Source organism: Canis lupus, chromosome 1 (assembly GCF_011100685.1).
Source record: "Canis lupus familiaris isolate Mischka breed German Shepherd chromosome 1, alternate assembly UU_Cfam_GSD_1.0, whole genome shotgun sequence".
Classification (NCBI taxonomy): Eukaryota; Metazoa; Chordata; class Mammalia; order Carnivora; family Canidae; genus Canis; species Canis lupus.
Genome location: NC_049222.1, coordinates 25,552,405 through 25,573,012, shown reverse-complemented (window position 1 = coordinate 25,573,012; position 20,608 = coordinate 25,552,405). Strand labels below are relative to the sequence as shown.

Here is a 20,608-nt window from a genome sequence, read left to right as displayed (position 1 = left end):
TTTCACTCATATGGGGAATATAAGAAATAGTGAAAGGGATTATAAGGGACAGGAGAGAAAATGAGTGGGAAAAATTAGAGAGGGAGACAAACCATGAGAGACTCCTAACTCTGGGAAACAAAGTGTTGTGGAAGGGGAGGTGGGTGAGGGGACAGGATAGCTGGGTAATGGGCACTGAAGAGGGCACTTGATGGGATGAGCACTGGGTGTTATGTCGGCAAATTGAATTTAAATTTAAAAATTTAAAAAAAAATGTATAATAAGCCAAAACTCCGAATGTGTACGTAAGAATGCTGAATAGAGGAAGAGGGAGTCTAAGCATAGAAAGTTGCTGCCCAGCCTGCTTTGTGTCTAGTGACTCTTGGGCTCTAGCTTCTGTCAGTTGATCCAACACTTTCTCTACTATCCTCCCCCTTTGCTCTGGGGCACAAGCCCAGCATTTAAAAGTGTTTGGAATGCTGGACTTGGATTGTCTACCACAACTTCAGAGGCAGCACAATTTAGGGAAATTTTTTTTTTTCTTATCAGTCCTCTTGAGAATTCATACTGTAACAATAGTTCTGGGCAATACAGCTGTAATCTTGCAACCAGATCCAATCTGAATAAATGGTTCTCACTGAAATTTCTCCTTTCAAATAAATTGGGAATCGAAACTACTTTGTTTTTAGAGCATCAAGAGCCTTTGAGACATTACAGTTGATTTCAGAACATACATTATGGTAATAAAACTATGCAGTAGAAACCTTAAAATCTGCTGTTCTGATAAATGTAGTCACTAGCTTTTATGTTGAATTGCACTTTGAATAAGTTAAAAAGAAAATGTTAAGGTTCTGAATTCATGGTTTCACGGCCATTATATTTTAAACAAATGCAAATAAATGAAAAGCAATGACACTCTGAGACCACACATGTGATTGTATATCATACCATTTGAAAACACCTTATTGCACAAATGAATGAAAACCAAAGTTAACCATTTGGCTTAAAAATCATGTAGACTGATGCTGCCTAATTCTATTCTCTAATGAGGGATCAGGAGTTGAAGGAATGACACATCTTCAAACCATGTTAAAGTACAATTCCCTGGTGGGACACTTCACTTATTCACAGTCATTATTCAGCCTAATTAAGTTGGAAACTCATATTCTACAGGAACAAGGATACTAAGATTCATACCACTAATTTTTTAAAGATTTTATTTATTTATTCATGAGAGACACAGAAAGAGAGGCAGAAACACAGGCAGAAGAAGGAGGCTCCGTTCAGGGAACCTAATGTGGGACTTGATCCCCGGTCTCCAGGATCATGCCCTGGGAGGAAGGCAGCCGCTAAACCACTGAGCCAACCAGGCTGCCCCCATACCACTAATTTATTTAACATGATATCATTGTCTACATTTCACAACTATTTTCAGCATAAAAACATGGGTCAGTTTTTTTTTTAAGGTTTTATTTATTTATTCATGAGAAACACAAAGAGAAGGTAGAGACAGGCAGAGGGAGAAGCAGGCTCTCCATGGGGAGCCCAATATGGGACTCGATCCCTGGACCCAGGATCACGCCCTGAGCAGAAGGCAGATGCTCAACCTCTGAGCCACCCAGGCATCCCAATGGGTCAGTTTTGATACATGTTTGTTACTGATGAAGAAGCAGATTCACTGAACTATTGTGGGTTGTGGTCATCGTCAGTGGCATCTGGGGTATGTTTTGTGAAACTGAAGTCATGGAAGTTCTTTTTGTTGAGACCCTGGTGTGGTTATTTTAGATGTTTCAATGGGTATCAGAATGGTGACTGTCCTAGTCTTGAAGACTGATGAAAACAGAGTTGTAGACTGCTTCACTGTGCTGGTAGCATACTCATCTATATGGCTGGAAGTCACAGAGGTGATATTCCATGAAAGAATATTAAAAAAAAACATTAAAACTGGAGCTATGACTTAGGGAATTAATATTCCCCTTCACTAGGTTCCTAGTCACACATAAGTCTTTTAAAAAGCCCCTCAAAATAAGCCAGCCGTAATACTAAATACCTAGGTGGACTATATCAGGAATCAGTAAGCAAGCGAGAGAGACTTTTGTGTGTCTTAGAGGGGTGATTATGTTTCCATATTGCTTTTCAGTGGCATTTATGGAAGTAATTTTGTTATTAATGGACCCAGATCCAATTAAGAATTATAAATAAAACGAAAGAGTAAAATGAAAACAGACAAAATAGTTTTATGTGGCAAAGTTCCTGGGGGGAAAAAAAAGACAATTTCAGATACCATGTGTATAGAGCACACACAGAACTGATGAATTGATGATATATATTTACTTGTGTTTGATTATTAATTAGGACTTTTGATTGCAAATAACAAAAACCCAACTTGAACTAATTTTTGAAATAGAAAGGAATTGACCAATGAAATAAGAGGAAAGATTGAACAAGTAAGCCACAGAATGACAGAGATGCAGTTGATTTTAGTAACAACAGAAGTATACAAACTCTGCTGAGGCTACCTCGTCTTTGGAACTTTTCTGTGCATCAGCTTTATTGGATCTCACTACACAGGACTTCTTTCACAATGCCCAGCTTCCAAAAGGTGACAGGTGCTTTTTCATAGTTTTAAAATCTCAAGAAAAGATTGATTAGTTGGACATTCATTCCTGAACTGGTCAATTATGGTGGACAGAGCTTGGCCACACATGAACATGGTAGTTTCCGTAAGAATTCAGAATTGCAGTAGTGGGTAAATTATTTCCCAGAGATCTCCTGTCCCTCGGTTCCTTCCTTCATTCCTTCTCTTCATCTCTGTTCCACTGAACTATCACTTCCTGAGCTATAGCTGCCAAGTCCATTCAAGCTGTGGCCCCTTGACACCACTTCAGCAAGTCAGGTTGTGCTTTGAACACTGACCTTTCTCAGAGTGGATTACTTGTGATATACTGATACCATTTTCTTGCTCAATTTGGTTGTCTCTTATAAGTTGAAAATATTGTTATGCTAAAAGAGATCTCCCCATTTAAGATGAGGATGAGGGGGATGAGATGGGTAGATACTACCTAGTATCTTATCATAGTCCCATGAGCATATCGGCATAATTTTATAACCATTTGTCTACACTGCTAGTTCTGGCTGAAATGTTTTCATAGGCAGCATTGCATTATGAGTCAGATGCCCTTTGGATAACCTGTGTCAGAGATGGTTTACTGGCTTTTACATGGACATCACCATCTGCTGCCTGTGCCTGGGGTAGGTATGTAAAAGAGGGTGCCAGGAACAAGAATGGGCAGGAAGAAAAGTGATAGAGATTTATCAGATTTCCAGCTCATTACACATTCCACCCATCACCTGTCTTCTTTTGTTTTAATTTTTAATTTGTTGAATTGCAAGTTGCTTTTATAGAGCTATGTTCTACTCATGTTTCAACAAGCAATGTCTTAAATGGGTAGCCTTAGTATTGGAAAATTGCTCATAAGAGCTCTAATAACCTCCTGTTTTTTTCACATTGAGCTCAGTATACTTGAACAAGTCCAGAAGGGCACTCTCTCCCTTTTTTATGCTCCAAAATTAAAAACAAAAGGAAGATATATATATGTGTATACATATATGTTTATCTATAGGTAATGAAATTTATTTAACTCTCTCAAGAACACTTGCATATTCGTCAAGTAAAATAGGCTTAAGACTAAGTAACTATATGGAATCATTTAGCAACAAGCATGTAAGGAGGGGAAACAATGTATGTTTATAATAAGTTTATGTCCCAAATAAATGCAGGGACAATCATGACCTAGGTATAAATGTACGGATCCATGATTTGTTAGTGGAGTGGAGGATGTATTAGTTTCCTAGGAATGCTATGATAAGTGACCACAAGCCAAGTATCTTGAAATAGCAGAAATTGATTTTCTCACAGCTCCAGAGGCATCTGGAAAAATCAAGGCATCAGCAGGGCCATCTGTGCTCCAGCCAAAGGCTCTGGGGGATAATCGTTCCTTGGCTGTTCTAGCTTCTGATGGTCTCTGGTTTTCCCTGACTTGTGGCAGCTTGAGTCTAATCTCTGTGTCCATCTTCACAAGGTCTTCTTTCTGTGTGTGTCTGAATCTGAATCCCCTTCTCCTATCTCTTTTATAAAGACACTAGTCATTGGGTTTAGGACCCTCCTAAGCCATTGTAACTTCAGTGGCTTTTTGGAGAAGTCTTTTTGAAACAGAAACTGTTTCCCAGTAGGTGTTGGTGAAAGACCATCGGGCAAGCATGGCTTTGTCAAGGACCTCAAACCTCGAATGACAGACAGATAATATGCATTTCCACTAAGAGTTTCTTACCTCCTACTCTGATATAACGCTTTGGTTCTAAGTTATCAGGAGTTCTGACACACTTAGAAGCTTTTTGTCTTATCCTTATCTCATTCTATTCTGTAGAACAAGTTCACATCAAGTAAGATGCTTTGGATCATTTCATTATTTGATATAATTAGAAAAATTTTTCCCAGTCATATTGTGTCCAACTCTGCTCTCATGTGCTACAGAATGAATAGAAATTCTTTCCTCTCTTACTGAAATAATTGAGTCATTTACTGAGAGCTGATTAGGAGGTATACATAGATTTTAAAAAGGTTTGCAATGAGAGCAAATTGCTTTCATTTTCTGAAATTTGTACCCTGCCCTGAACAGGTTATGCTCGTCCATAGCCAAGGAACAGAACACAGAGCAAAATAAAGAAAGATTGATGCATGGAAGTACAAACTTGAATCATGACTTTTGAGTTCTTATATGAATGATTGTGAAAATATCTTTGGTATCCTAAGTGGAGGATCAGAAAGGGAAGATTACAGGATTGATCCACATTTGTCAGTGTCTGGGTCAATTGTGAGTGGCCAGTGCACACGTAATTTCAGTAGCCTCGTGGGGAAAAGTGGTAGGTTGAGGGACTGGAGAGGGATGAAAGAACCAACCGAGCAGGAAAGAGGGACAGAGAGTTTCAGAAGGAGCACAGTCCTGGGTGGTTATAAGTGCAGGGTGGGACACTGAGATTGGGCTGCTGATGTGGGATGCAGGCTTCATTTCCATTCAATAAGTAGTTATTAAGCAGTCTCTGTGTTGCAGGGATTATGCAAGACATTGACCTGGAGGAAGAGGTAAGAGCAGATGATGGGATCATGAGAACAGTGCAATATTCAGGGCTTTTCAATTCCCAGATTTGGTTTTGTAGTCAATGTTAATTTCCACCTTGGTCTTGGTTATGCCTAGCAGCTCTCTTTTTCTCTGGTTTTCCTTTTTACTGCCTAATTCTCTCAAGAGTACCCTCAAAGTTTCAGCTACTTGAACGAACTGGAGACTGTTTTACTCTTAAAATTCCTTCACGTTGAAGGCTTCTCCCTTATCCCCATTCCATCTGTGATTTCTCTTCTAGGCTGTCCCTTTGCTATGCACTGGGGCTAACAGATAACCCACAGGTGCCAGCCGTCCTTGCCTGGCCTCTGTTGCATATGAAAGCGGGTGTACAGAACTGTCACCTGTTCTGGTCTGCAAATGCCACCTGTGTGCAAGAACACAGGCATCAATAACACAGTTTAGTATCATCGGGTATCGGTATCATTTCGACCCACTTCAATATGCACTACTTCCTTTTTATTTATTTCTTCTGTAGTCATCTAGCCAGCCTAAAAGAAAACTGAAATTAAATGTTTGTTCCCGTCTCAGAAATTACAATTTATCCACATTTGTATACTTATGTTGCCGTGACCTTCTTTGACACTTTCTATAAGCTTAATTTTTTATTTTTTTGGCATTCCCATTTTGATTGTGATCACGATGTGACATCCCTGAAGTAACCGAAATAAGTCTTTCTGTTTAAATGCTGCCCCTTATAGCAGAGATTCATCACAGCCTTATTTGTTTCAGAAATATTTTTAATATAAAAGTGTATCAGTCCACCATTATTTCAAACGATGCAGTGAAGGAGGAGTCTTTCCCCAGTGCACGGTTCCTGCACGCACAGGAGCGGCTGGTGTTCGATGCTTGTGCCCCCTGCGGGAGGTGGTGTCGGGGCACCTCCCTGCGCCCTCACGTGGGCCCGCGTCTCTGCCTCCGCCTTATTTAGGCTAAGGAAGGAATGTCACAGCAGGTCTTGCAACCTCTTCAGAGTAGCCCTGGGTAAGGACGACGAGACACAGTGTTTTGGGTTTGGTACCGGGCCCTGGTATCCCTGGGGGTCGTGCGGGGGGTCCCCGAGATCCAGGCTCCTCATGGCAGGGGTGCTGCGTTCCCTGGGACTGAGTTCCACCTCGGTGCCACAGGAGTGTCCTAGGGTCTCAGGTGCCTCGCGTGGTTGCCTTCAGATTCCTTCCCCAGAAGTTCTCTGTCCTTCAGGAGTTTGAAAGCTGTGTTCTCTCTGGTATCAGCGCGCCTCTGTCCAGGGGCTGCCCTCACACGACCTTCTCAAGCGCTTCTCTCTCTCTCTGGGCTTTCATCTCTCAGGTCCTTTCCATTCTGCCAAGAGCTCTGCTTCTTCCGAGCCTTCATATTCCCTCCTCTGATCAGCGTTCAGGTTTGCATGCAGAATGTTTCCTTGTTATTTCACGCATGTATTTTTTTCCTTGGGAAAAACTTCTTTCTTGGGAAAATCCCCTCGGTTTGTAGTCTGGGGGTCAGATTACAGTTTGGTTCTCTTTGAAGACCTCACCATGTTTCGAGGGGAGGCCTTGTTATCTTCTCTCCTTAGGAAAGAACGTGTCAAAAGGCTGTCCTCTGTCTCATCTCCCTAAGGGCGAAGGGACACTTGGACTGGGGTGGTTAGGAGGGCAGGACCCCCCTCCTCAGGACATGAGGCTTCCCATCCTCACCCTCTCTCTCACTGGCAGCAGTTTCCAGGGCCTGACACATCTTCCGCAACGGCGTGTTGCGGCTAGGAGAGTACTGATTTTGGGGTCAGACCGGCCAATTCTCAAATCCCCTTCCACTGTTTCCTGCCTGTGGTACTTGGGGCTTATTTCCTCATCCTTTGAGTCTCAGTTTTCTCATCTGTAAAGTGGAATCAATAACAGTAACCTGCTAGATTTGTTGTAAATATTAAATGAAATATAGCAAATGATGAACCCAGTGGCTGGCAGATAGTACTAAATAAAATGCGTCTGTTACTCTTATTATTTCTAAAATGCACTGGTAGCTTGGAAGCTTGGTGTTGGTTTCAGCATTGACCTTGCATGGCACCTCGATGGGGGCCACTTGTTTCTGCAGCTGCCCCCGCAGCAGCCGACTCTCCTTTGCCCTTATGACTCCTTCCTGGGACCTACCTTGTGGAGCTCAGCAGGACGTACAGGTTCTGCCCTAACTGGTAAGGTACTTAGCAAAAAATGTCCATGTCCCTCTCTTCCTGTGGGCATGCTAGCAGTGCCCTGCCTCCCTCGGAGTGCTGAGGGGCCCACCTAAGTCTCACAAGAAAGCTCAAACTAGATGTGGAAGCTACAGTCTAACAGAAAGTCTAGCTTACCTTTCTGTGTGATGTATCACGCAACCATGCTTGAACAATAACAGCCATGATCAAGCAAAAGAGAAAATAGGTTCTGCCTTCAGGGTGCGCAGTCCTTTAGAGATGAGGCAAGTGCAAACAAAGCCACGTGCCATGTCGTTTCTGTGAATGTGATGTCAGAAATGTACGTGTGGGTCAGCCACGGCACGACTTACATGCAACACAAAGGCAAGCTGGATTTAAAAATCGGAAGCCCTGGCTGACTATTCAGACCTCTGCCTACTACATACCGTTTCCCTGTTTGGCTGCCTCGGTTTCTGATTAAAAAAAGAAAGAAAAACTATGTAGAAAATCAAAATGGGAAGCTTTAGGAGAGAATAGCTAAAAACACTTTATCTTTATATGCTTGTCTAAAGCAGAGAACAAGCAAAGGTTTCAAAATGCATTTGTTTGCATTCTAGTAATTAGGCCTAAAAGCAGATGTGTTGAACGCTAAAGCAGGTAAAGTCCTGGAAATTTATGGATACACCAGGGCTTCTTTAGCAGATGTATGGAGGGTTCGAAGTACCCTGTAGCTGACTGACGACAATACCTGTACAGGTACAGGGCTCCTGCTCTTCTGTGCAGGGAAGGGGACCCTTGGATGACTTAGCTCAGTCTCAGTTCCGGGCAAAGGTGGACAGGAGTTATGAAGGGAACTTACAGGAGGGGCAGTGGATAGAACATGCTCACATGCATTGTGTTGTCAGGATTTGAACCATCTTGAACCCCTATTCTCTGTTCACTGGTTTTTGTTTTCCCTCTTCTGATTTGAGCGGTGTCATATGAGTGCATCGCTATAGTGTTGTTTCCTCACCCAAATTCTAACAGGAAGATTCTTAGAATTCAGTTTTAATCACTAAAATAAAAATAGCCATTACTGAGCCGTACTTTGTGTCCAGCACTATGCTTAGCACCAGATGGACAAATAGATGATAGAGAGATGATAGACGAATGAGTCATCATCTATCACTTTCAGTAAAGATGAATAAAGATGATATTTTGAAGTGGAAGAGAGGGACACTGAGAGAGCTTATGTCTACTATAGCCCTGATTTTTTTTTTTCCTGCTTGGGGAAAAAAAGAAAAGAAAAGAAAAGATAAAAGAGGGAAGGGGACCAACGGCAAAGGAGCCTGGAAGAAATCAGGTTTTGAAACACCTGCCATACAGAATGTTAAGGAAAACAAAAATGAGTTCAAAACCCAAACAGATTAGTAAATCCTATGATTCCTGGAGGAAAGCATTATCCTGTGTTTTTTTTTTTTCATTATTAAAGATTTGCTTATTTATTTGAGAAAGAGAGAGAGGAGAGAGAGAATGAGTTAGGGAAGGGTCAGAGGCAAAGAACCTCTGCTCAGCGTGGAGCCCAACGTGACCTGGAGCTGGACATGCAGCCCACTGAATCCACACCTTATGGATTGTCTCCTCTTCACTCTTGCCATCATTGCTATCATCATCATTGTTATCTTTACCAGAGCAAATTACATCTGAATCACATCATAACTTTTACATAGTTGAGAACATGATTCCTTTGACAATCTGACCATCCTTTTTTTTTTTTTTTTTTTTTTTTAATCTGACCATCCTTGATGCTAGTTTCATGCTTACCGCAGGGATTATAGGCTGGTTTGATTCACTGGACTCTCCCTGTCATTTGTGCTTGTTCAGGTGGAGCCAGTGATACAGAGAGGCCACGAGAGTCTGGTCCACCACATCCTGCTCTATCAGTGCAGCAGCAGCTTTAACGACAGCATTCTGGACTATGGCCACGAGTGCTACCACCCTAACATGCCCGATGCGTTCCTCACCTGCGAGACCGTTATTTTTGCCTGGGCCATTGGTGGAGAGGTGGGACAAATAATTACTATTTATTCGTGGGTCATGTTTTTTTTTTCCCCCTACAGTTCTAATAAATACAGTTCTAGTAAAACTCTGTATATTATTTCTGATATGAGGGTGGCTTATTTTTCTTCCCATTGAAAGTGATTTTTTCTGTAAGCCATTTTGTTGAATACTCTCTAGATTACGGAGTTCCAGAATGTTGAAATATCTTTGAGAATGATTGGTTATAGAACTTTTAGAAACTTTCATAGGGCTCATCTCATGGAGTTTCCCTTATTTAGGGCTTTTCCTATCCACCTCATGTCGGATTATCCCTTGGTACTCCATTAGATCCTCGTTATGTGCTCCTGGAAGTCCATTATGACAATCCAACATATAAGGAGGGTGAGTCTGTTCTTCATATATTTTATCTATGATTTTTAGAAGTTTTATAACTCCTATCTTAACAGGATTGGAACAAACTAGCATCCAATGTTAGAATTAACCTATACATTTGCCATCAACCTATACATTAACCTTTTAAGAGCAAAAGAAAGGTACTATTAAAAATTACTCTGGGACAACATTGATTAACCAGCACTGATCCATGCAAAATGGACACATGTGGTCACTGATTTTAAAAAAACAACTTTGCATGCTACTTTCCAGGAAGTAGGATGATAGATTTTTCTCTTCATGATGTAAATTAGTTCCCAATACATAGTACTTGTGAAACATTTTCTAACTGTGCATATGAAGAATTACCATCCATCATACTAGCAAATATTAATATTTTATTGTGTGGTGGGAAAATCATAAATATGTTGGAGAAGTATTTATACAGTGACATGGTGTAATATGATATTGAACTGAAGAGGGTTGTGTAACCACATTTGATTTCTAAGTCTACTTTTCCATATCTACTTATGTAATATTCCGAAGCCAAAAGGTTGAAAGATTCAATATGAAGTTATCAACAGAGGCAGCTCAAAGTTATTTTACATTGATTTGTGCAATTATTCAGCAAATACTGAGCATTGACTGTGTCTGTAGTCTGTGCTTAATGATATAACATGAGTGAAAACCAGACACCAAGCCACCGTCATGGAAATTATAGTGTAGTGAAAAAGAGAAACAATAAAATAATCATACCAATTAATATAAAATTATTCATATACCAATGGTTCCAAAGCATCAATTTGATAATCACAGGTAAGTCAGCCCTGCAGAAAGGAGCCAATTAGTTTCAAAGTCAGTGAAACAAATTTATGAAGGGCTTGGGACTCATTCTCTCCCTTCTTATGATAACTATTACAGCAAGGAATGTGTCTTACTCATCTCTCATCTCCACATGCCTATTGTCGGGCTTTCTATTCACATAATAGATTCTTAATATTTTTGTTGATTGAATAACTGACTGTTCTTTGAGTGATTAAAAGAATGGTGGCAAACTATAAAGAAAATTAATCATCAGTAGTTTATTCTGTCAGCAGATGGTTTCTAGACTAAGGGGTTTCTACCTCTATGGGAATATTACTGAACTTTACCTGAAAACGGTATTAAACTTTTGTTGAGTTATTCTATAGTTTAATGAATGACTTTAGAATTTTCTTTCTTCTGTCTTTATGTTAGGTAATTGTGAAATATATCAGCCAGACAACACAAACATTTCTCCCATGGTATACTGTATAAGTAAAAAATGGTTGCAGACAATATGATATCTTATCTTTTAATTACTGTTTGTGAAACTGATTGTTGTCTTTTTTTTTTTAAGGTTTTATTTATTTATTCATGAGAGACACACAGGGAGAGAGAGAGGCTGAGATACAGGCAGAGGGAGAAGCAGGCTCCATGCAGACAGCCTGATGTGGGACTTGATCCCAGGTCTCCAGGATCCGGCCCCAGGCTGAAGGCGGCGCTAAACCGCTGAGCCACCCGGGGTGCCCTGATTGTTGTCTTCCACTAGTTTTTATTTGTAATTCTTTCCTTTGTGAGATTGTAAAGAAAATTTGTAAATCTATTTCACCTGAATGTAGAGAACTTTTTTTTTTTTAAGAACTCAAACTCACTTTTAATTATATGTTCTTATTCCAGGTTTAATAGATAATTCTGGGCTGAGGTTATTTCATACGACAGATATAAGGAAGTATGATGCTGGAGTGATTGAGGCTGGCCTCTGGGTAAGCCTCTTCCATACCATCCCTCCAGGGATGCCTGAATTCCGGTCTGAGGGTCACTGCACTCTGGAATGCCTAGAAGAGGTATGTGGAGCTTCTGAGTCTGTGAGCTGCTATTTATAGATTAATCAGTGCTCTTAGAAAACTATGTTTGGAAAATCTCATACTTGTTATTAATCTTTTTCTCATTATCATGATGTAAAGTCATTACTTATCATTGTGGCAAGACCTTTGATTGCTTTTTTTAAATCCTGAAGGCTGTAGGAGTAGAATTCTGGACAATAATAACTCCCAGGATGTTTTACTTCCTGACCACCTCTTCTACTTGGTTTTCTTATCTCAGAAAGTGAGAATAATTTCCCCTTTGAAGAGTTTCTATTTACAGGTTACTAACATAACTGGAATCATTTTTGCCAGGAGCTTTGATTGCCTCTTTACCTCCTAAAAGAAAGATAACATTTAGGAGTGGTCCAGTAGGTTCTCAGTAAGCATTAGTTCCCCTTCTTTTCTGCCCACAAAATGTTATTTCACAAAGATAACACTACTAGGAATAAGTCATGAAAGATCCAAATTCAAAATGTGTGGCGGCTCAAGCATTCACTTAAATTGCTTTAGATTGTCTTCTCAGTTGTCGATCCAAGGCTCTTTTATGGTGAACTGTCTGAACATGTGCTTGTTTGGGCTAATTGTGTCTTCCTCTGTGTGCCCTGCCTGTAGGCTCTGGAAGCTGAAAAGCCAAGTGGAATCCATGTGTTTGCTGTTCTTCTCCATGCTCACCTGGCTGGCAGGGGCATCAGGCTCCGTCATTTTCGAAAGGGGGAGGAAATGAGATTACTGGCTTATGATGATGATTTTGACTTCAATTTCCAGGAGTTTCAGTATCTAAAGGAAGAACAAACAATCTTACCAGTATGAATGTTTTGTTTTCTTTTACTGAATCTTAGAGTCAAGGCATCTATCTATTGCGATTTAGCAAGGTTTCTACCAGTAAAGAGAATTGCTCATCGTATTCACATTCTTGAAGCCACCCACTGTGGGTGTTGCACAACTCAGATGGAATGTGTTTGATCTGATTTCCAAATTCAAAACTCATTTTTCTTACCATTCCCAGGGGGCAATCAAGCTGTTGATTTAAAAAGAAAAAACCTCGGGTTCTGAGTACCAAACATTACTCTTTACTTACTTGACTTTTCAGTAAACCTTTGGGTTACAATTCTTGTAATGGAAAAATCAGAGATACTTCTTTATACCATAGGAGACGTTTGGGAAGTTTCATTTCAGTAAAAATGAAGATAAGGATAATTACTTCATTTGACAAAGGTTTCAAACAGAGTTAATTATCCAACTTGCAACAATACTTGAGGTTATGGTGGAAGGACAGTGTGTTAAGATACTAATCCCTGAGCCTTCCGAGTAGTGGGCCAGGAAGACCAAATCTGGGGACCAGCACCCAGCACAAGCTGCCTCTGGTCCATGAATAGTCTGTCCATTTACCTGAGTGGTGAGCAATAAAAAAATGATTCTCTATGTGTAATGAATTGTTCAAAAGGTTAGAAAACACTGGAACAATAAATAACCATCACTTCGCTTCATGATTCTGTTGTAAGGAAATAAAGATGTGACTAAAGACTTTTAAAGACAATAATATAAATGAAGAGGTAATCACAATAACTAGTAGCTATGGCTAACATTTATGAAGTGTTTACTCTGCACTAAGAACTAATTGCATGTTATGTCATTTAATCTCCTCACAAAGCTGTGCAAAATAACAGCTATTTTATATAATTATGTTTTAAATAAATAAACTGTGCCCAGATAGTTCTTTTCCTTACTTAGGGTCATACATTTTGAACATAGTGGAGTTTGGCCTGAGGGGGCCCTATTTGTTTGTTTGCTTATTTATTATATTAGCATTCTTAGAACTTAGTAGATCAGAGTTCCCTTGGATCAAATTCCTTAATGAATCTACTCACATAGCAAGTAAAACTATTGGCCTACAAATGTATTAGATAAATAAAACAGCCTAAAACCCCAATCTGAAAGCTTTTATTTTTGTTTTAGGGAGATAATCTAATTACTGAGTGTCGTTACAACACAAAAGATAGAGCCCGGATGACTTGGGTAAGAAAATTTTTATTACTATTAAAATTGATTGTTGGAGAAGGAGGAATAAACTTTTATTTTAGAGGATAAAAAGTAAAAAGCATTTCCATTTGAAGGCAAAATTCCTGCATGTCCTGAGCATGAAACATCATAAAAGTGAAATCAGAGCTATTTTAGCATCTTACCAGATTAACTAATGATACTATAGCAATATTTGCAGTATAATTTATTGACCCTTTCATGAAAAGCTATCCTTAGTCCTTTAGTTTTTCCTCACCAAATCATATTAATTAAAGACCTGTGGTTACAAATGACCATCTGCTTGACTCTGGAGTTACATGAATCAAGACTTCAAAAGGAAGAATGATTTGTATGACCTTAGGGTTTTTGAGCCAAAGAGAAATTTTGTTCCAACAGATTAGTGGGGAGTCCTGACCAACATTCAAGAAATAGACCATTCATGCCTTATACAGTCTATTCCAAGGAACACTTCTCACCAACTCATTTTATAAAGTTAGCATAATCTTAATACTGAAACCTGATAATGACAGTATGAGAGAGGTCAACAACATGAACCTGATGGAAATCTCTTTGATGAAGTATTGGCAAATCAAATTCTGCATTATATAAAAATGTAATGTTAGGATCAATTTGGGCTTAGCTAAAGGATGTAAAATTGGTTTAAAATAGAAAATATATTAATAGCATCCTCCAGGAAGAGATTAAAGGAAAAAGACATGCTCACCTCAACAGGGGCAGAAAAAAGCCTTCATAAGATTTAAATCAATCATAAAAAGAACGTTTCACAAACCAGGAATAGGAGAGATAAATCCTAGCTATGAAAAATCTGTAGCAAATATCAAACTACTTGAAATATTAGAAGTATTGCTTTAATATCAGGAGAAGGAAAAAGATATTTATTATCACCATTTCCATTCAACATTGTACTGGAAAAGGAAAAAAATGAGATAAGTGGATCATAAAGGAAGAAGCAAAGAAGCAAAACATTATTCACAGATATTATAATTTTCTACATCAAAAACCTCTTCAAAATTGATATCTAAAACTATTTGTGTTTTAGTATATAAGAAACTATCTCAAGAAAGTGCATTTTAAAACTCTAAGTTTTATAGCAATAAAATCTAACATTAGATGTATTTGATCTCCATGGAAAATAATTATAAATCTTTATTTGCAAAACATTACAGTATGCCCAAAGAAATGAAGAGATCCTGTGTTCATAGAAAGTTTCCATAAAATAAAGATAATCCTTCTATTCAAATTGCCCTATAAATTTGATATTGATTTAGTAGAAAAAATTCAGAGAGATTTTATGATTTGAGATTCTGGTATCCCAACTAAGAAATTTTCACCTAACCATAGGTGCAAAGATTTTCTCTTATTTTTTTCATATTTCTAAAAGTTATACAGTTTTAGCTTTTACATGGAGCAAATGGATTCTGAAGTTTACATAGAAGAGCAAAGCATTAACAATTGACAAGACACTATTAAAAAATAAAAGATAGAGATAAGCTACTGGGTGTGAAGGCTTATTTTAAAGATACAGTGATCGATAGTGTGTTTGGGTCCAGAGTAAGAATAGTGGTACATATTAGGAATCCTGGAAACTGATATACAGCCCCCTATTAAGAAACTTGGTTTAAAATAGACATGGTATCCATTTAAGTGGGAAAGAATGGATTTTTCTTTAAAGAATACTAGCACAACTGGGTATGGACATGACAAAAATAAAATTATGTCTTTATCTCATACAATACACAAGAAAGTCAATTCTAGATAGATTAAGTATTTAAACGTGAAAAGCAAAGTCTTAAAACTATTTGGGGGAAAATATATGAATATATTTTTATGATGTTGGGTAGTAAGAACTTAAAACATAAAAAAGCACGGACTATAAAAGATTGATGAATACCTGAAATCTTTTGGTTAACAAAAAACACTATTAAGTAAGTGAAAAGACAAGTTTTAACTGAAAAAAAAAAGCAATATACGTAGATTAATAAAGCATTAGTATCCAGCATATAAAAGAAATTTCATAAGTCAGTAATGTAAGACAAACAGACCGTAGAAAAAGAGCAATAGACACAAACATTTCACAGAAATAAAAGCCCAAATAGATAATAAACATATGAAAGATGCCTGATTTCATTTGAAATTAAGATGATGCAGATATAAACCAGAGTGAGATATGTTATACCCATCAGTTTGGCAATATTTAAAATTGCAATTCCAATGCAATTGGAAACTGGAGTCTTCACACACAGCTAAATGTAAATTCATAAAACCACTTTGGGGAAAAGCATGATACCATCTAATAAAGTTGGAGATTCATATATGCTCTATCCAGTTCCATTCCTATGTGGATTTAATCTTAAATCTTTAAAGTTCCTTTTGCCGAAAGTGTTCTAGGAGAGAAATATGTAGAATATTCATAGTAACATGTAGCAACACAGGAACAAAAAGCTGGGAACAGCTCAATTATTTACAAAAAAGAATAAATTTAATGTAATATGTCCATATAATATATTAATAGTATGTATCTGTGAATGAAAGCCACATATATTAACTGAGAATGTGTCTGAGAAACAAAATCTTGATTGAAAAGGGCAAGTTTGCAGCAGACCATAGGTGTTATGATGTCATGTATCTAAAGTTGTAGAACATACAAAATTAAAATGTTGTTTAGGGATGCATCCATACATCAATAAACTGAATGTAAGGGTTTGAAAAGCTTTAGAATGTTAAATCAAATAGATAATTGTCATCTTCAGTTAGGATGGGGAAGAGGAAAATTAAAAATGAGCACAGAGGGTGAGGTTACTCCACCAGTGTTGGCTTTATTTATCTCATACCTTAGATATGATTTTGTTTGCATGAAATATTGTACTGAGACATAATGAGTTATTATTTTAGTGTCTATTTTGGTGATCTACCTGGATACTACCCATCTTCTGGGCCAACACAGCAAAGCCTCAGACCCTGAAAATATCAGATGATAACCAACAGCTGTGTCATTCACTGGGCGTCGCCCTTGGTGTCAGGAAATGCCCCACTTGAAGTTATGCTCTCTGCAGTGGGGCAGCCGTGGCCCATGACTGGTTCATGGGAGGATACAAATGCCCAGCTCCCTTCCTACAGTTTAGTACCTCTCCAAAGAGCCACCCCAGCTGAATGATAAATTAAATATGATATTTACTGAGGCATCACTTGCAAACTCATTTGTAGATCAGCTTCTCCCTTTGCCCAATCCTGCTTTGTTCATCAAGTACAAAACATTGCATTTTGCAATTTGTAAAATCTTTGCACTTTAGGCACTGCATTAGTTTATAACTATGAATAATACTGCCAACTTTTTCACCTTCATTTTTTAGTAATAGATGATTTTCTGGTTAAAAAATTCTTGGCTAATTTATTTTTCCCTACAGCCCTTGAATACGTAATCCCAATATCTTTTTGTTACTTCCATCACTTATGATGAAATGCCAGCTGTCATTTGTATCATTGCTCCCCTGTGTGTGATGTGCCATTTCTCTCTTGCTGCTTTTGAGGTTTCCTCTTTGTCTTTGGATTTCAGCTATTTGACTATGATGTGTTTAGCTATGGCTCTCTTCATACTTATCTTTGGCATTTGTTGAGCTTCTTGGGTCTGTAAGTTAATGTTTTTCACTAAATTCAGGAAGATTACAGCCATTATTTTTAAAAATATTTTCCTACCTTTTATTATCTTCCTTCTCACTCTGGAACTCTAATTGCATGTATGTTGTAATACTTAATGTAGTTTGAGGTATTTTCTGGGATATTTTCACTTTCTTTAGGTTTTTTTTTTTTTTCTTTCTCTGTTCTTCGGATTGGAAAACTTCTATTGACCTATATTTGAGGTCACTGATTCTTCTGCTACCTCGGATCTGCTATTAAGCTCATCCTGAGCATTTTTTATTCAATGATGGTAACTTTTACCTCTAGAATTTCTATTTTGTTCTTTTTTATGTTTTCCTTTCTCTGGTGTCATTCTCTATTTGTTTACTCATTTTTGACATATTTGTCTTTAATTTCTTGAACATCTTTCCTTAACTTTTAAAACATATTTATATCTATAAGTTTTTGCTAAATCCAGCATCTGTAGCTTCTCACAATCAGTTTCTGCTGGTAACTTTTTCATTTTCTGGACGCAGACTGTAGTTTCCAATTTCTTTTTAGGTTTGATAACTTTTCCTTGAAATTTTAACACTGTCAATAATATGTTGCAGCAGTTCTAGATTCTGTTCTCCTGAGAACTTTCATCTTTTTAATTTCAGTAAATACGTTATTACCTATATTCAAAAGGTGAGATCTGTTTTCTCTGTGGGATGCATCTGCTTATGTTTATACACATAACAATAAGAATATAGAAAATTCAGTGCAGTCAGGCAAAGATTCCATCAAACTGACTGGTATCATGTTGACCAAGCATCCCTATAATCCTCTGAAATGTTCTCAGTGCTGAGAAGTTTACATCATATGAACGGAATTTGAAAGAGATTGTCAGATTGTTTAAGAAAGGCAACTTTTAAATAGATGGAAATAATTATATTAATTTTTCAATGTGACTAAATTGTCACTCAGATTATTATTTTTCAGCTTTAGTATGTCTTACATGTCAATGCTGCAAGAGATTGTAGAACACAGGCGGCTTGTGTGCTCTAAGTGTCAGCATTGGTGGAACACATACTTTTCTAAACAAAAGATCTCCATTTTCAGGGAGGATTGAGCACCAGGAATGAAATGTGTCTCTCATACCTTCTTTATTATCCAAGAATTAACCTTACTCGATGTGCAAGTATTCCAGACATTATGGAGCAACTTCAGTTCATTGGTGTGAAGGAGATATATAGGCCAGTCACGTAAGTAGTAAATGGATTTCATAGTGGGGTAGTGTACTTCACAGAAGAATGGGATTTATTTGCATATTGGATTTATCACCATATTATGGAATTCTTTTAAGTCTTGGTCTGTTTACTTATTTTTAGCTGTGATGACAAAATGAGCTTCTTGTTTGATATGTCCAAGGTCCCCAAGACTCCTACCAGGTTCAGAGATTTTCTAGGAGGACCTGAAGAATTCAGCCTATTATTGTATCCATGGCTAATATTTTTTACAGAGGAAGAGTACAAAACAAACTTAACAAAAGGAAATGGCACATGGGCCAAATCCAGAAAAAACCCAGGACAAGGGTCCAAGAAGCCTCTAAAGTGGAATCACACAGAATGTACTTAATTCCACTAGCATCAAAGTACGACAACATGCATGAGATGTTGTCAACTAGAGATACCCATTAAAGATTCAGTGCCCAGAGGTTTTCTTTTAAGCTTTTTAAAAGATTTTTAAGATTTTATTTTATTTTTTTTTTGAGAGAGAGAGAGAGAGAAAGAGAAAGCATACGTGCATGCACACAAGTTGTGGGGAGGGGTAGAGAGAGAGGGAGAAGCAGGCTCCCTGCTCAGAGGGGCTTAACCCCAGGACCCTGGGATCATGACCTGAGAGGAAGGCAGATGCTTAACTGACTGAGGCACCCAGGCACTCCATACCAGGGTTTTTTATTGAGAACTGGTTACATAGGTGTCCTCTGTCTAGTAAGTACTCAAATTGAGACTTCCAGAAGGAAGGCAGAGTGATAGTGTTCAAAGAGCCAGCTCAGCCTGTAACATGTTTGAAAAGATGTATCTGCACTTTGAGGTCCCTTTAGAATGCCATTTGCTAGACCTCTCAAGTGTTTTAATTGCTACATTCAAGTGGCTCACAAGTCCAAGATGCCGGATGCCCTATGGCATCAAAAACTCAAGACTTTGGGCAAAGCTTGTGGCCTTGCATTGGGGGACAGAAGGAAACAGAATGTGTGTATTCATTCAATTTAGAAATAAGGCATCTGAGAGATGCCATCATTTTCTGTGTTTAAGTTAAACTGCATTTTTGTCTTTTGGTTGAAATGTGAAATGTACTGTCCCAATATAAAACAGTAAATATTTGAAAAAAAACACCTAATTTGCATTGTTTGTACAAATAGTTGAGGCACAATGAGTCACTCTTCATTTGGGGAAAGTTTTATATCAGGATAGGAAATTGTTTACTACTTAGGTTAGCTGATGCCAGCCAAAGGCCAGCCTTCCACACAGGCATTTCCAAGGATGAAAGTCTCAGGATGCTATGTTCACTCTCTCTGCACAATTGTACAACATAGAAATTATTTAAGATAAAATAATAGACAAGATATATATTATTTCTGTCCTCTTGGGGCTATATTCTAGGATGGGGGAGAGGTAATAAACATTATAAATATAAAATTTCGGATGTCAGTAAATGTTAGGAAAGTAATTGAGACAGTGAAGGAAGAGTGTGTAGCTGTAGTCAGTAGGATGGTAAAAGCCTCTCTGGGATGGTGTCTTAGTCTGTCCAGGCTGCCATAATGTAGTACCATAGACCGAGTAGCTTATGAACAACAGAAATTTGTTGCTCACAGTTCTGGAGGCTGGGAAGTCCAAGATCAAAGTGCCAGCAGATCCAGTGTCTGGTGAGGATTCACTTCTTCCTAGATGGTCATCTTCTCACTGTAACCTCACGTGGCAGAGGGTGGCAGGGACCTTTCTCAAGCTGCTTTTATGAGGTCACTAATCCCATGAGGGTTTTGCCTTCATGAGCTAATCACTTTCCTAAGACCCCAGCTTCTGATACCTTAAGATTTCAACATATGAATTTGGAGGGGAACACAAACATTCAATCCATGGCCAGAGGTGATGTTTGAGTAGAGACCTTAGTGATGAGGAGCCAGCCATGGAAAGATATAAAGAATACTCTTTGCAGAGAGAAGAGCCAATGTCATGACCTTATGGTGGGTATGAAAGTAGCATGTTTGAAGAACAGCAAGAAGGCGAATTTGGCTGGAACGGAGTGAAATATGTTAGAGAGGAAGTGAGCAAAAGTGGGACCTTAGAGTGACATAAAGACACCAGGTTTGGAGT

The 20,608-nt window shown here is 38.3% G+C and overlaps 1 protein-coding gene and 1 long non-coding RNA gene across 2 annotated transcripts in view; one reads left to right on the top strand and one right to left on the bottom strand.

Annotated features, from left to right (window-relative positions):
* MOXD1 (monooxygenase DBH like 1) overlaps positions 1-20,608 on the top strand; it is a 95,535-nt gene that overhangs the window by 57,554 nt on the left and 17,373 nt on the right. The window contains exons 5-10 of the mRNA XM_038526031.1: positions 9,163-9,342; positions 9,618-9,720; positions 11,410-11,576; positions 12,210-12,401; positions 13,554-13,613; positions 18,354-18,496. Coding sequence (XP_038381959.1) covers positions 9,163-9,342; positions 9,618-9,720; positions 11,410-11,576; positions 12,210-12,401; positions 13,554-13,613; positions 18,354-18,496 — 845 coding nt within the window. The remainder of the gene's footprint in view (positions 1-9,162; positions 9,343-9,617; positions 9,721-11,409; positions 11,577-12,209; positions 12,402-13,553; positions 13,614-18,353; positions 18,497-20,608) is intronic.
* LOC111095249 lies at positions 11,282-20,248 on the bottom strand. Its single transcript, XR_005353500.1, has 2 exons — positions 20,108-20,248; positions 11,282-12,374 (listed from the first exon to the last, which is right to left on the bottom strand). It is a non-coding gene; the product is annotated as an uncharacterized LOC111095249 (long non-coding RNA).